Below are 17,165 nucleotides of genomic sequence, written 5' to 3' on the forward strand. Positions count from 1 at the left end.
GTAAAATAAAATAAAATGGTAAAATGGTAAATTTCGTATTATATATATTCTATCACAATTTAAAAAAAGAAAACCAATTACAACATAGATATAATTATGGTTGTGATGTTAAAAAGTATATGAAACTGGAAAAAGAACTAAAAACATTGTGTTTGGTTGATGGGGTTATCTGCAGAAAATGCATCTGTTTTCTTTCACATTGTTTATGTATTTCAGTTGATTAACAAATTGTCAAGTAAACTTGTGTTTATGTGTACATGTGCACACACAGGCCTTAAATTATGCACAAATCTCTGACAGCGGTTATCTCTGGGGAAGGAGAAGAAAGTATATTTGATTTCATTTGTATAATGCTTTCAATTCAATAAAAGTATTTCAATATTGAGAAAATAAAAATAACTCAAAAAGAGGAGAAAAACCAAACCTTAAAAGAATACAAAAAGAAGCAAATAATTCTATTTACATATTATTAATATAACCACAGAGAAGAGATTTAATTCAAGAAAATTTTTAACACAACATCGACTATATACTGTAATGAAATTTAGTCTAAAGACAGAAAGTATAATACGAAAATTATAAATTTTCCATAGTAATTTTGTGATTGGACTAGCATTACTATAGTTTATTCTGGAACTTTTTTATGTGTATTGTAAGACAGAGTAAATAAATAAATATATCGAATTTACTAAAAGGGTTCTCACTTTGGGAGAAATGAGATACAAAGATGGAACAGGAAAGAGAAAAACCCTGTGGTACTGGGTAAGAACAGGTAGATGGATGCAGGAAGGAAGAAAAAGGATAGAAAACAGGAAAAGAGAAGAAACAAATCTCTACACTGTTTCCCATCTCTGTCCACTGAAAGGACCTAGAAGTTATGATACTCTAGTTGCAAGGAGCATGCCAAGTTTCCAGCCCTGGGCGGCCGCACAGAAAGAACATGAATCTGTGATATGTTATTGTATCAAAGGTAAGGAAGGCTCAAAGAATGATGGGGATGTCAAAAGCACCCAAGAAGTAGGTTAAAGGCGCCCCCTGGCCAAGTGAGAGATAATTTAAACATCAAAAAGAGAAAAGATGACACATCAAATTTTAAAGAGTCCTGGAGTTCAAAGTGATACTAAAAAATGGGATGTCAGGGCACCTGGCTGGCTCAGTGGTTAAGCCTCTGCCTTCAGCTCAGGTCATGATCTCAGGGTTCTGGGATTGAGCCCCACATCAGACTCTGCTCGGCAAGGAGCCTGCCTCTCCCTCTCTCTCTCTGCCTGCCTCTCTGCCTACTTGTGATCTCTCTCTCTGTCAAATGAATAAATAAAATCTTAAAAAAAAAAAAAAAAATGGGATGTCAGGGCACCTGGCTGGCTCAATGGGTAGAGCATCCAACTCTTGATCTCAGGGTCCTGAGTTGAAGCCCCATATTGGGTGTGGAGATTACATTAAAAAAAGGAAAATGGAAGTGTTTGGGGTACCTGGATGACTCAGTTGTTAAAGCATGCAACTCTTAATCTCACGATGGTGAGGAGTTCAAGCCCCACATCGGGCGTGGAGCCTACTTAAAATAAAATTATAAAAAATAGAAATAAATTTTTAAAGGGGGTGTCCTTTCACAAAAGAATGCCAACGAATAGATGTATGAGAAAGAACAACTGGAAAAGCAGCATTTTGCAACCACCAGAAAAATACTCATTCAGCCAGCATTATCAATTGATGGTACAAGCACAAGATGAAATTGTATCAAAGAATCGCATATTCGTTTGGTCTCAAAGTATCACTTTGATTTAGATTACTACAAGGAAAAGACAACTACTTTTACAATGTAAAGTGACAGCAGACACCACCTTCCATGATCAAATGTAGTACAACCAATAACAGGGCAAATTGGCACTGCATGTCTTCTGATATACAATATGGTCTTCTTGCCAAAAATATATAACCTGAATCTTATCATAAAAATACAGTAAGATGGGGCGCCTGGGTGGCTCAGTGGATTAAGCCGCTGCCTTCGGCTCAGGTCATGATCTCAGGGTCCTGGGATCGAGCCCCACATCGGGCTCTCTGCTCTGCGGGGAGCCTGCTTCCTCCTCTCTCTCTCTGCCTGCCTCTCTGCCTACTTGTGATCTCTCTCTCTCTGTCAAATAAATAAATAAAATCTTTAAAAAAAATAAAAAATAAAAATAAAAATAAAATAAAAATACAGTAAGACAAATCTAGAATGCAGGATTAGAATATAGGAAAATAACTGGGGGCGCCTGGGTTGCTCAGTTGGCTGAGCATATGCCTTCGGCTTGGGCCATAATCCCAGAGTACTGGGATCCAGTCCCAGATCAGGCTCCTTGCTCAGCAGGGACCCTGCTTCTTCTTCTCCCTCTGTCCCTTGCCCTGCTTGTGCTCGCTCACTCACTCTCAAATAAATAAAATCTTAAAAAAAAAAAAAAAAAGACAAATAACAGGACAGAAGCTCTGAAAGCCCCTCCCCCTCCCAAAAATAACAACATGAGCAAAGGTGGAGAGTAGTACTGTTTACTGTACCAGATTACAATATATGAAAGGGAGGGACCCCTGGGTGGCTCAGCGGATTAAGTCTCTGCCTTGGGCTCAGGTCATGACCTCAGGGTCCTGGGATCCAGTCTCAAATCGGGCTCTCTGCTCAGCAGGGAGCCTACTTCCTGCCCCCTCTCTGCCTGCAGCTCTGCCTACTTGTGATCTCACTCTCTCTGTGTCAAATAAATACATAAAATATTTTTTTAAAAAATAGATGAAAGAGACAGGACACCCAAATACAATGCATGATCCCTGATTGGGTCCTAGGGCAGGACCTTACACAAGATATTCTGAAGAATTCTAAATATGGATTGTGGTTTTAAATAACACTAATTTATCAACATTCACTATCAAGGGTGTCACACATACTTTCTCAGAAGTTTTAGGAAACAGACAATTTGCATTACCTTTGATGGGTTAATTACAATATTTCTGGCTGAGCCATGTTCATCTCCAGTAAAGGCTGGCTGATTGTTGAAGCCTTGCTTTACATTCACAGCAGTAAGTTCATCCTGTTCAAGAAAAGGTATCAATTAATCAGAGAGACATAAAAGCTCTAACTACCCGGCATACTGCAGGCTGAGTAATGACGGACTATGCTATACTTTGTGGAAGAGAACTGTTGAAAACACACCAAAGAGAGCAGAAACTGAAGATTTAAAACCAATACACAGGGGCACCTGGGTGGCACAGTCGGTTAAGCATCTGCCTTCGACTCAGGTCATGATCCCAGGGTTCTGGGATGCAGTCCTGCATTGGGTTCCTTGCTCCATGGGGAGCCTGGTTCTCCCTCTGCCTGCCACTCCCCTTGCTTGTGTGCTCTGGGCTCTCTGACAAAATCTTAAACAAATAAGTAAACAAATGAAATCAATACACAAATGTACAGAGAGATATAAAAATAAATGTGGCAAATATTAACAACTGTTAACTTAAATATAGGGCATGTGGGTGCTCATTATACTATACTCTCATTCTGTTAAGTTTAAATTTTTTAACTAATAAGTTTGGAAAAGTAAAAAATGAGCTAAAATCCTCCCCACACAAACATAAAGTCACAGAATTTGTATACTAGAATTGTTTCTAGAGATCCCATGGTTGGGCTCTCCCTTCCCTGCCAGCCCCTATACACATCCCTATTTTATGTTCAAGAAAAATGGCTCACTCCACTTATCCACGACCCCACAGCAAGTTAAAGAAGAAATGAAGGGTTCATAAGCACAAGCTTTGTGATAACCACAGCACCATGACCAACAGCATCTGAAGGGAAGTGTAGGGCTTGCAAAATTCTTCCATACGCCTTGGCTCGCTTGATCTTTACCAAATTCTAAGGTAAATGTACACGTGTATCTTCACGCCCATTTAAAGATCAGAAAAATGAGGCTCATTAAACTAGCACAGTAACGGGACAGAGCCAGCACTGAAATACGGTCTTCTCAACCCAAGACCAGGAAGAGAAATTTCCATAACTCCGTGTCACCAAAGTACAAATGCCATATGAAAATGTAGTCTAAAAATACATAGCTACAACTCATACTCTCCTTAGAAACATCTCCTACTGGATAGATGCAGGAGAATTTTTCTTCCCAAGGTCACAACACATCAGAAATAGCCCAAGGCTTAAAAAAAAAAAAAAAAAAAGACCTTGCCCTGCCCAAATCATTCAGCTATGGAACTAAATCAGAGTTCTTAAAATATAGACTTGAAAGAATACAAGGGAAAGGTTTGAGTAAATGAAGCTACCTTCTGTTCCCCCTCACTCTAAACCAAGAAAAGGTTTAGTAACCGCGGGGGTAATGCTGCCCCATTCTATTCTATTCTGCACAAGAATAAGAATATATACTTCGTCTTCATAAGTAATTGCTGCAAGTGTAAACTGAAGAAAGAAAAAAAAAAGCAAATAATCAACATCACTGCTGTGATTAAGCAGGAAGACTTAGGACAAAATAGTTTATGACATATAAGCACCTGAAAGGTCAGCCTGGCTGAGAGCCAAGGTCTCCTGGAGACGTGTCATGTAACTTTACTTAATTGTGTGTGTACTCTACCTAACATCTTGGCAAGCCACTGTTTTGGCAAGCTTTCAAAAAGACCCCGCTACAGGAAGTTTAGCTCTATGATAATCAAGTCTCCTCCAAGCACGAAGGTCACTGAAATCGTGATCTGCACAAAAAATGAGTTGCATACACCTATCAACACATCTCAAACTGCTCCCACATTTTCAAACCAATTATTTGAAAATCTAGGGCAAAATGACATAATGCATATTTGAAGTCAGAAAGGTGTTAGTCAACTTAAAGCGAGTGAGCTAACAAAATTTCTGTAGTCTCAGAGTCTCAGAAAGAAGAGGGACAAATGGGATCAGACAGGGAATGGGATGAGAAAATTGAATTTTTTTCTTTGATTCACCATCAGAGTATTACAAGAAACATTAATTGAGTAACAGCATATGTTTTTACTAAAAATACGTTCTGGCCTAATCAAGAGGAAACGCATGAGGCTTTCAGGACCTGTTAGTTCCATTTGGTGCTGCTGCACTTTCTGTTCTAAAGGTACTCTAACTCAGCGGCTCAGCATACCATCAGCTAACCCCGAGCGTGGTGATCCAGGCCCTGCAAACACAGGCATGCCTACACGCAATGCAGACACCCTCCTTGGAAGGAAAAGAACATGGAGCCATGGTTACTTATTTGTTGACCACATCAGATTTTCCTCACACTAAGATCCACACAGGTACTACTAGGAGCCTTGAGTTGTGAGAACTTTATCTTGTATTCTAAATTGCACGAAAATACATCCAGAATCCGACCCCCCTTCCCACCACCACCAATGGCCTCTCTGGGTCAGCCCCCCCCCCCCATCGTCTCATGCTTGGACACTGCAATGGCTCCTACCTGGTTTTCTTGCTTCTACCATTGCCCCACCGAAAGCCATTTTCAATGCAGCAGCCACAGGGAGACCCTTTAAAACTTAAGATCATGTTATTCCTGCTCAAAACCTGCATTAACTTCTCAACTTAAAGTAAAAGCAAGGCCCTATGATATCCTACAAGGTCCTGTGTGATCCAGCCCCTATTACCTTTTTGACCTCACTTGCCTTAGCTGGCTCTACTCCAGCTACAATGGTCTCCTTGCAGATCCCCAAGCATGCCTGCTGGGTGGCCTCAAGCCTCAGGGCCTTTGGACTATCTGTTCTCTCAGCCTAGTTTGTTTTCCCTTGGCATTCATGGCCAACTACATAACCACCTCAAGTCTTTGCTCAAATTTCATACCCTCCATGAGAAATGTGATGACCTTATTTACAAGTGGACTGCTCACCCTGTTCTCTTCACCCCAGCATTCCTAATCTTCCAATAATCCATAGCACCTATCACCTAAAACGCCCTGTACTTAAAATGTACACTGTCTGTTTCGCCCACTAGAACATAAGGCCCATGAAACCAAGGATCTTTATTTCGTTCAGAGACACATGCCAAGCACATAGAGCAGTGCCTGGCACAAAGCACACATAGGTATTCAATAAATATTTGTTGAAAGAATAAGTGTGGGGCGCCTGACTGGCTCAGTCAGTAGAGTGTGGACTCTTAGTCTCAGGTCATGAGTTCAAGCCCCACATTGGGCATGGAGCCTACTTGGGGGGAAAAAAAAAAAAAGAAAAGAAAGAACAAATAAGTGAATGATAACCTGTTTTGAACAATTAACATAATAAACATTCTGAATTACTCTCCCTTGACTTTGGGGTCTGTAATTCCATTTGTATTTATGATAAATCTTCCTAATCACGCAGCACTGGCTCTCACCCCACCTAACCCAAAGCACCGTCCTGGTGGGGGGGGTGGAATATATATATATATTACCTTTACCTGAGTCAGAAACAAAATTTCATAAACAGTAACTATCCAATACCAATATTTTCTTAAAAAATCAATATAATAGGGGCACCTGGGTGGTTCAGTGGGTTGAGCCTCTGCCTTTGGCTCAGGTCATGATCTCAAGGTCCTGGGATCAAGCTCCACATCAGGCTCTCTCTCTGCTTAGAGGGATCCTGCTTCCCCCTCTCTCTCTGCCTGCCTCTGTCTACTTGTGATCTCTGTCAAATAAATAAATAAAATCTTTTTTAAAAAATCCATATAATGCCCTTATCTAAAATTTTTTTCTGAAGTAAGTTATAACAACACAGGTACTCGAATGTGCTCAGGCATACAACACTAGACCTTCACCACTCCAAGCTCAGTCCATTGGCCAGCAGTCAGCAGCAGTGGCATCATATAGGGCTTGTTGAAAATGCAAAATCTCAATCACAATGCAAATGCAAATCCCCCAATCACACATTCTGCAGTGCAACAAATCCCCAGGTAATTCATGGCACTTTAAACTTTGAGAAGTGGGGCCCTAGGAAACGAAGAAATTGTTGTGTTTGTTCCTGAGTCACCACAGTGAAGTAACTATGAATGCAGATGTCATTTGTGTTCTATTGCCATTTTGAATGGGCAGAAGAGGGACGCCTGGGTGGCTCAGTTGGTTAAGTGTCTGCCTTCTGGCTCAGGTCATGAGTCCAGGGTCCTGGGATGGAGCCCCAGACCCTCGAAGGTCTCCCAGCTCAGCAGGGAGTCTGCTTCTCCCTCTGCCTGCCTCTCCCCTGTGCTCAAGCTCATGCTCCGTCTCTATCAAATAAATAAATAAAATCTTTAAAAAAAAAAAAAATGGCCAGAACAGCATGATACAACTTTTCTGAAAAGGTCAATTCTTAGTAAAGTTTCAAACTAATAAAATAAATCTCCAAATATATTAATACTAAGTTATAGTCCTCAGAAACGCAGTGTATAGTAAATGTATGTTAAACTCCTGCCCAAAAAAAAGTACTTTGAGATCATATGTAAACAGATTCCCACCTGGAATAGAAAGGGAAAAGAATGAGACTTAGATGGTCCAGTGGCACATGTGACAGCCCAGTGGGATGCAAGTTTCCCTTGAGCCGGACTGCCCACTCTGAGTCCACCTAGCACACATGCACCTCCCCACTAAATGGTCCTGGCGCTGCAACCACAGGCAACAACCGACCTGCCCCCATAAGGCTTCCGTACCACTCCCACTGGGCACTGAGATGGAAAGGGCTGCCTTTACCCTCGATAGGCCTGCCCCTACCACGGGACCTGGAAGCTCTGCGTTTAGGAAGCCCCAAGTTTCACACTTCAGTGTCAGCAAAAGCCCTGCCCCTGGTGGGACACAGCACAGTGGATGTGCAGGTCCAGCAGTCCACCCACCACCTTGAGGACTCGGACTGGGATACGGACACTCAGCTACGGGTGCAGGCAAGGCTGGAGGAGCACTCGCTGGAAATGCGCATAGGAGGGACACGAGAGCGTGGGTGAGAGCCCGGAGTCTGCAATCAGACTGTCCAAATGTGAAGCTCCAGCTGCAGGAACAGGGGCTCTACGCAACCTTCAGGACGGTTCCTGTCCTTCAGTGTCCTCACCTGTAAAGAGAGGGACAGCTCCACATCCCAGCTGAGGAAATAAGACAGAGAGCTTAACTACCCCAAGATCACAAGGTGGTGAAGGACTCCAAAGACCCACATGCTGTATGGAAACAACCAGCCGTTACCACTACTGTTACCGCTTCTGTCCCGTTTCTGGCTCAGGAAAGGAACAGAGAGCCTGAAGGTGCAGCCAGCACTCAGATGTACACAGCGCCCATTTCAGGAACTGAAAAGACCCTGGCCTTAGGAGGGGCTTTTTACATGTTTGCTGGCATCAGAATCCCCTGAAGCGTTAGTAAAAACAGTTTCCTGGGCCCCACCCCCAGAATTTCCAATTCAGTAGGTCTGGGGTGGGGCCGAAAAATTTGAATTTCTAACAACTTACCAAGTATGCAGATCTAGGGACCACACACACTGAGAACCACTAACAGAAAGATCTGGAGTTTGTGGCTTTCTAGAAAACCAGGGCTTCCAGGCCCAGCATCAATGCTGTACTCACCATCAGGAGGAAGTTGTATGTCCAAAAGAAGACTGGTCAGAATTCTCTGCCACATCTCCCTTCCCTCACCGCAAAGGCACAAATACAAAGCTACACATACACACACACACACACACACATACATATACACACACACACACACACACACACACACACACACCACACACATACCACACACATATATCCTGGAAGGAAACCAGTGCATGAAGTTTCCCCTTTCACTCCTTTAACTTCTCACAGACCTGTAAATGAATAAAAACACCAAGGCCACCGTCGATTACATCAGGAAGCAAACAGTCAAAACAGAAGCTTGGAAGTCACTTGCATTCGAGGTTTACTGTTACAAAATGTCATGTCAGCTTCCTAGAGAAACTAAGGGAAAGGAAATAAAACTCAAAGCATCACAATCAAAATATGCAGCCTGATAGTTTATTTCCAAAAGTTTCTGAAAAGGGTGCTGGGCTAGAATTTAAAAAATGACTTAAAAGTAAGATTCAAATTCCAGAGTATTTACTATCATTTAGCCAGTATTTCTCACCCTCTGCTAATGTACCAATAGACCCCTTTAAAAAAAAAAAAAAATATTCTCTCTGACCTGAGGATGTCTGTAGACCCCAAATGGGGAAAATGGGCCAGGACGGTGAGAGTTCACAGCATTCGGCAGCAATGAGAGGCAGAACAAGAAGTAATGTGTGTTACACAAACTCAAACCAACTTTTATGATGCTTTGCTCTGAAGGCCTTTGCCAAATCTAATCAGGCAAAAATAGAAGGGAGAGAGTCCAGATTTTGGAACAGCATGCCTCTAAAATCCCCAAGCCAGAATCTGTATAGGACACAAATAGCTTCCTCTCGCACTAGCCTTGAACCTCTTCAAAGATTTTTCTAAATAAGACGATAACCATCAAAATTCTCACAATGGCTCTTACTGAGATTTCAACTAGTTCTACCACCCCTAGTCAATGATTCTTACAAAAAAACCATCAGCTGCTACTTTGGCCATCTGCAAAGGTGGGAAAACTAAAACCCCAAAAACTTAGGGGCACACCCAACCATTAATCAGGGTCTCATTCTCAGGCCTATATTCTGGGCACTAGATCAGCAGTGCCAACTCTGTTCCTGTAAAAGGACTCCTTAGTAAAAGGTTGAAGAATTTCACATTGTACAATGTGGGGAATAAAAAAAAAAAAAAGAAGTAACTGTTGGGGGCAAAGGGGGGCACCCATGAATTCAGAGAGTTTTAAATGTATGTAGCTATCATCAACACCATCAAGGGCAAAATTTTGTGTACACATGTGTGACACCTAATAATTACTCAGCCAAGAGACAATGCTGGCTGAGAATATAAATTCAGTCCTCACCTGGTGGCCTTGGGTAGCAGCGCACCAGACCAAAGTGCGTATGGATTTCAACAAGTTTAACACAGAACTGGTCCCAAAGCAACCTCAACATGGAGAAAGAAGGACTCTCACACCTCTTGTCACTGGTTTCTACTAAAATAGTAAGCCTTAAAGCAATTTTCAGGAGACAGGTACCCAGAGACAAACAAAATCCTAGAAATTGTCCCATGTTCATACAGAAGGCCAGGGTTCACTCTGCATTTTTATATTCTATACCAACACAAAAATTGGAACTTCAGGGCCTTGGGTGAAATCCAAATGCCTCCATAAACCTCACACATTTACCTTGAACTATGTTCAGAGAATAATCTATGTTTTGGACCACTTTCAAAGCAATCTTTTAATTTCAATAAAATGTTTCACCAGGAAAGTGAAAACATTTTGAAGCTAGTTTGGAAACTGGTTAAGTAAGCTCTTTCTCATTCAAGAGGGGAAAAAAAAAAAAAAAGTGTCCCCAGGAGGGTTCAGTTAATTGAGCGACTGACTCTTGGTTTCAGCTCAGGTCATGATCTCAGAGCCCTAAGATGGAGCCCAAAGTTCGGCTGTGCTCTCAGGCAGGGTCTCCTTGAAGATTCTCCCCCTCTGCCCACCCCTCACTTGTGCAAGTGCTCTCAAAGAGGGAGAGAGTGAGGAGGGAGGGAAGGAAAGAAGGGAGGGAGGGAGTCCCTCAGTGGCTCAGTTGGTTAAGCATCCAACTCTTAATTTCGGCTCTGGTCATGATTTCAGGGTTGTGAGATCGAGCCCCACATGGGGCTCCACGTTCAGCGTGGAGTCTGCTTGAGATTCTCTCTCCCTCTGATCCTCCCCCTGCTCGTGCTCATTCTCTCTAAATAAATAAATAATAAAATCTTAGAAAGAAAGGAAGATAGGTAGGTAGGTTGGTCGGCAGGTCTGTCGGTCAATCCGTCACTCATGACAATTTTCAATGACCTTTTCAAAAGCAGAGAATGCATGCAAACACATACAGATGCACACATACGCAAACACAGACATATTAAAGCTCCCCAGACGTCTCATCTAACCCACAGAACACATGCAGACATGCCCTATCTCTTCAGTCACCTACTCATGCCTAACATACTAACTCAAGGACTGTTTAATGAATCGGACAGAAATGTCCACCAGGAATGACAATGCCACAGAAATAGAAAAATGTCCTTTGCTAGTCAGGCAGACAAGTTAGCTATGGTCTAATCCACACAAAATTTAAAAAAACTGCTTTAAAACTATTTTTCCTAGCCTTGCCCAACTCTCCCTGAAAAGAGCATTCTCCCAGACCCCTGAGGACGTCTGCAGATTCTAGTTTCAGAATTGAAGCTGTGATAATCCCCAGCATGGATATATTTAATGGTCTTTAGGCAACACCTAGAGTTGGCAGATACCAATGACCCAGAAGATAGGGAAATAATCTTTCTCTCCTCATCCCTAATCAATTCTATCCACACGTCTGTCAAAACATGTCTCATATCTATTCCTTTAACATATGACAGTCGCCTCTCTAAACTGTGGCTACGGCCATCACAGTGGGCCCTGGCCACTGCTCCTCATGTATTTCCCTTCCTCTGTTTAGTTTCTACCTGAATCCATCCTGCCCACAGGACCTGATGAATCTTCCTCAAACAAGTGTTCTTTTCTGCCCTCCCTTATTCACAAGCCTCAGAAGATTTTCCACGTTGTTCCTTCTGTTCCCCAGAAGGGGCTAAAGAATGGAAGCATCTAACACCACCCCCTCCAAACCCTCAGGGACATCTGCAGGCCTTCTCTCCACCTAACTGTGGCTCCATGGCTCCAAATCACAACGCAATTACCTCAGAAAGGCGTTAAATGCCTTGAACAATCAAGCTCCTCCTTTCAGTCTCACTTCCATCCTAAGAGTTAAAATCACACAGATTTGGGTTTGAATGCAGAGCCCTTACCTGTGATGGGGAACAAGGTAACTGACCTCTCTGTACCTCAGTTGCTTCCTTTGAAATGAGTCAAGAATAACTCACAGGGTTGAGGTTATATAAGATAAAACGTACAAAGAGCTTAGCACAGTGCCTGGCCCGTATTACGTGCCCTATAAATGTTGGCTATGGTTATAAAAACTTAGAGCTATATTTTATTTTTATATTTTAACTCATTTAATCTACTTGACTATTATACTCTTCCCCACATAAGTCATCTTTTCAGCCTCTGAGCCTTACGTAATGCCTTTCCCATCCCCTGGAGTACATTATCATGAAATCTTTTGCCTTCTTCAAACCACAACTCAGGGCTCCCCTTCATTTAATCAACAAATAAGTAAATATACAACATTGTGCTAAGTACAGGGGATTCCATAGTGAGCAAATTACAAGTGATAAATGTCCCCAAAGAGAACCTCCACCTGCTCAGGATGCACATAATAGGGCCTTAACAGTCTCAGAAATCAGACAAGAATTCCCTGAAGGAGGGGCCTTAGAGCTGAGCTCTGTCTGAGAAGTAGACGTTAACTAAGTTAAGAGGAGGACCTTATAATGGTAAAGGTGACAATTTGCATGAAGTGATATAGTATTAACTCTATGACTATGAAAAGTTAAGGATATATATTATACTTCCTAGAACCATCACCAAAAATAAAACAAAACAAAAAACCCACAACATAAAGAGGCATAACTAAAATATCAATAGGCAAATTAAAATTATAATAAATAATTTAATAATCCAAAAGAAAGCGGGACACAGGGGAAAAAAATGTTATACCTAAATCCAACCATATCAAATTATTAATGAAATGATAATTAAAAGTTAATGGACTAGGGGCGCCTGGGTGGCTCAGTGGGTTAAGCCTCTGCCTTCGGCTCAGGTCATGGTCTCAGGGTCCTGGGATGGAGCGCTGCACTGGGTGCTCTGCTCAGCAGGGAGCCTGCTTCCCACCACCCCCACCCCGCCCCGCCTGCCTCTCCGCCTCCTTGTGATCTCTCTGTCAAATAAATAAATAAAATCCTTAAAAAAAAAAAAAAAGTAATGGACTAAGATTCCAATGAAAGGACAGGGATTGTCAGATACATAAAAAAGCAAAACCCCATGGAAGCAGCCCAAGTGTCCATTGACTGATGAATGGATAAAGTTGATGTGGGATAGACAGATAGAAAGAATGGAATATTACTCAGCCATAAAAAAAAGAATGAAATCTTGCCACTTTCAGTGACTTGGATGGCATCAGAAAGAATAATGCTAAGCAAAGTAAGTCAGTCAGAGTAAGACAAATACCATTTGATTTCATTCATATGTGGAATTTAAGTTACAAAGCAAATGAACAAAGGGGGTAGAAAAAAGAGAGAGAGAGAGAGACAAACCAAGAAACAGACCCTTAACCATAGATAGAGAACTGAGAGTCACGGGGTTGGGGCGGGGGGTGAAATAGGTGATGGATTAAGGAGTGCACTTGTGACGAGCACCAGCTGTTGCACAGAAGTGCTAAATTGCTATGTTGTAAAACTACAACTAATAGTACACTAGATGTTAACTCACTGGGACTTAAAATCTTTAAAAAACAAAGCAAAACCCAACTATCTGGTGCACTTTTGTAAAGATGGACACCTGGCTGGTTCAGGCAGGAGAGATGTCGTACTTAAAATGTTGGGGTTGGAAGTCTGTGCCCCACATTGGGCATTGATTTCACTAAAAATCATACTAAAATAAAAATAAAACAAAAATAACTTAAAAAAATAAATGTAAAGACAATAACTTGACAGTAAATGGATGGAAAAAGATAAATACCATGCAAACAATGAGCCTAAAAGGGCTCGAGTGGCTATATTAATATTGGACAAAGTAGAATTCAAAATAAAAAGCATTATCAAAGATAAAGTAGGGAGAATCATAATGATAAAAGGGTCAATGCATCAGAAAGGCATAGCAATCACGGAATCATGGGCATACGTGTGCCTAACAAGAGGGACAGGAATAGCATGTATAAAGCTGCTGTCATGAAGAAGCAGAAGGGACTCATTTGTGACAAGAGGCTGAGCTATGGGTGGGGACAGATCACACAGGGTATTATGAACCAAGTGAAGGACTTCTGTCTTTATCCTAAGAAGAGTAAAGGGTTTTATGCAGAGGTGACATCATCCCATCTCAATAGGTATGCAGTGTGGATAACCAATGGGAGTGGGTTAGATTAAATGGGAGACTGCAGGGCAAAGGACTGGAACTAGTAAGCAGATTCTCCTAAGAGTCAGGACATCAGATGATGGTAGCTAGGACCAAGATGGTGGTGACAGAGGTAGAGAAGGAAGGTAGAGAGGAAATAAAAGGTAGAGAGGAAATTAAAAGGGCTACTTAGGAGGGCTACGTAACTGGACTTCTTGTTGAAGTGTTGGATGAAATGACAAAGAATGAGATTATCAAAAAAGAAAATCCCCCAAATTTCTGGGATGGCAATATTTCTTAAGAGAGGGTAAGCAGGGCTGGTGGGGGGGGGGGGGGGAGTGGAAGGAAGAGGAGCAGATCACAATTCAGTGTTAAACTCAAGTTGGGAGGTGCCTGGGTGGCTCAGTGGGTTAAAAGCCTCTGCCTTCAGCTCAGGTCATGATCCCAGGGTCCTGGGATCGAGCCCCGCATCGGGCTCTCTGCTCGGCATGGAGCCTGCTTCCTCCTCCTTCTCTGCCTGCCTCTCTGCCTACTTGTGATCTCTGTCTGTCAAATAAATAAATAAAATCTTTTTAAAATAAATAAATAAACTCAAGTTTGAAGGAGGAAAAGAGACACAATATTTTGATAGGCACTTAAATATACCAGTCTAGCATGCAGAGACGTCTCGGCTGGTGCTGTAAGGTTGTGAGTTGTCTGCATGTATGTAGTAACTGAGGATGGGGTGCGGGGGCGGGGGGGAAGCCGAGAGCACCTAAGGAGAGGGTAAAGTGAGAAAACAGCGGTTCTGATTTAATGGCAGGTAGGGAAGGAAGACTCTTCAAGGAGACGTGGCATCGCCAAAGAGAGAAGGAAACCAGCAATGTTGTATCAGAAGCTGAGAGAAGACACTGCTTCACCAACAGAGAGATCAATATGAGTAAGTGCCACAGGGAACATGGCTGTCACTTGTGACCTCAGTGAGGGGTGTCTTGGTAGAATGATAAAGGCAGAAGCCAGACTGGAATGACCAGAGGAAGAAGTGACAGTGAGCACACAAGATACTTTTGGAAAAGTTTGGAGAAAAAGGAGGAGGAAAGAAATGGGGAAATGGGTTCATGGGGTAGAGGGAGATCTAAGACAGGAGGGCCTTGTGCATGTTTTAATGGCACCAGAAAGAATCCAGTGAAGGAAACAATGGAAGATTTAACAGGAGAAAAGCAAGATGGCTGCTAGCTTGAGGTTCCTAGGAAAACAGACAAGGATACCTAGGGACTCCTGTGCCAGGACCCAGAAGCCGAAGTCCAGTCCCAGAGCAACCAGGGATGTGCAGAGGACGATCCAGGGACAGGTCCTATAGGTGCACTGTTACAGGTGGACTCATGTACCCAAAGATATGTCAGTCCTGTACCCGTGCATATGGCATTATTTGGAAATAGGGTCTTTGCAGATATTCCTGAGTTAAGATGATGTCATAAAGAATGAGGGTAGGTCCTAATCCAGTACAGCCGGCTGGTGTCCTTACAGGAGAAAAGATGGAGGCCAGAAAGAGGCAGAAACACAGGAATGCTTGGGACTACTAGAAGCTGCAGGAAACAAGGAGGGATCCTGCCCTAGAGGTTTCCAGGTGCGGGCCTGCCTTAAGAAGGACTTCTAGCCTCCAGAATAGTTAGCGAATAAATTGCCATTGTGTGAAGCCATCCAGGTCATGATATTGTTACAGCAGCCCTGGGAAACAAAGATACATACATGCAGGGAAAGCAGAAAGGGAAGAGCTGCTCTATTCCTCATGGCAAGACTACCCTCCAACATCAGGATCCAAGCCCCTTGGCAGCATCAAGAGGACCATCAGTCCAGAGTCTACAATAGTTGAGAAAATTCTACAACAGTATCACTGGGCTCTGGATAAGTGGACATGCAGGCCAACCTCCCACGCCACAGAAATAGGGACTGATTAATTTGGATCTCTTCTAATTAAGGTGTCACATAATACCTGAGAAGTTTAAAAAAAAAAAAAAGGAAGGGGAGGGTCCCCCATTGCTGCCAAAATGTGCCAGGGCCTCCTGAGAGGGCCAAGGGAGGAACCAAACTAACTTAAGGGAGCGAGACTCCCCTAAAAAGCAACCTAGCACCCTAGCACTTCCCCCACCCCCACCCCCGTCTCCAACACCAGGGCCACATTTGCATCAAAGCCACATCTGAAACTCAGCTCTTTACATCCACAGGCATCTACACGGCTATTAATATTCACCCCATCCAAACCACACCTGCAGGCCATCAATCAGAAACTGGGGGGACCAGAGGAGCTCAACACAAAACAGCAAGTCCTTCACACCTGTACAGAGGAGCAGGCCAAAAGGGAAAACAAGAAATCATGGAAAGAATGCTAGCATTCGCTGGCCATGAAGCAGCATATTCGTATTCATCTTCATAACCAAGTGGCTTAGACACGATGGGCCCTCATTTTACAAAGTGAGAAACTGAGGCTCAGAGGTAGGTCAAGTGGCCATGTGAGGATCAGGCCCCCAGTAGACGCAATGTGTTCCCCAAAACAAAGAGATCTTCGGGAGACGAGTGTGGGTCCAACAAAACTACATTGGAATCCCAGCTCCCATTCCTGTGAAAGGGATGTAACTGCACCCACCTCACATGCCCGTTTTAAAGAAAAGGTAAAAATCATGTGAGACACTGAGCACAGTAACAGATACATACTTTTTTTTTTAAGATTTTATTATTTTTAAGTAATCTCTACACCTAGCATGGGGCTCAAACTCACAATCCCGAGATCAAAAGACACACTCCTGTGACTAAGCCCAGTCAGGCACCCCTTAAACTAAGCCTTTTAAAAATCAGATCATCCTCATTATAATTACAGGTCCTTTGTACAGCCAGCATATTTAGGCCCAAATTACATACATGACCAGATACTCAGGAACTCTCCAAGGAAGTAGATGGAAACGTCCACCAAGGAGTTGAATACATGCAGTTTCTAGAGATGTCAATTCCCCATAACAGCCCTCATCCTATCTACCCATCAGTGGCCTAGTGAGACAGGCAGTCCCACCTCATTTTAAAGTGGGAGGGACGCCTGGGTGGCTCAGGTCATGATCTCGGAGTTCCAGAATCAAACCCCAGGTCAGGCTCCCTGCTCAGCAT

The 17,165-nt window shown here is 42.8% G+C and overlaps 1 protein-coding gene across 4 annotated transcripts in view; it reads right to left on the reverse strand.

Annotated features, from left to right (window-relative positions):
- MED12L (mediator complex subunit 12L) overlaps positions 1–17,165 on the reverse strand; it is a 324,770-nt gene that overhangs the window by 289,457 nt on the left and 18,148 nt on the right. For all 4 annotated transcript variants that reach the window (XM_046002172.1, XM_046002171.1, XM_046002170.1 and 1 more), the window contains exon 3: positions 2,949–3,053. In XM_046002172.1, the coding sequence (XP_045858128.1) occupies positions 2,949–3,053 (105 nt within the window). The remainder of the gene's footprint in view (positions 1–2,948; positions 3,054–17,165) is intronic.

The sequence above is a fragment of the Meles meles genome, chromosome 4, assembly GCF_922984935.1.
Source record: "Meles meles chromosome 4, mMelMel3.1 paternal haplotype, whole genome shotgun sequence".
NCBI lineage: Eukaryota > Metazoa > Chordata > Mammalia > Carnivora > Mustelidae > Meles > Meles meles.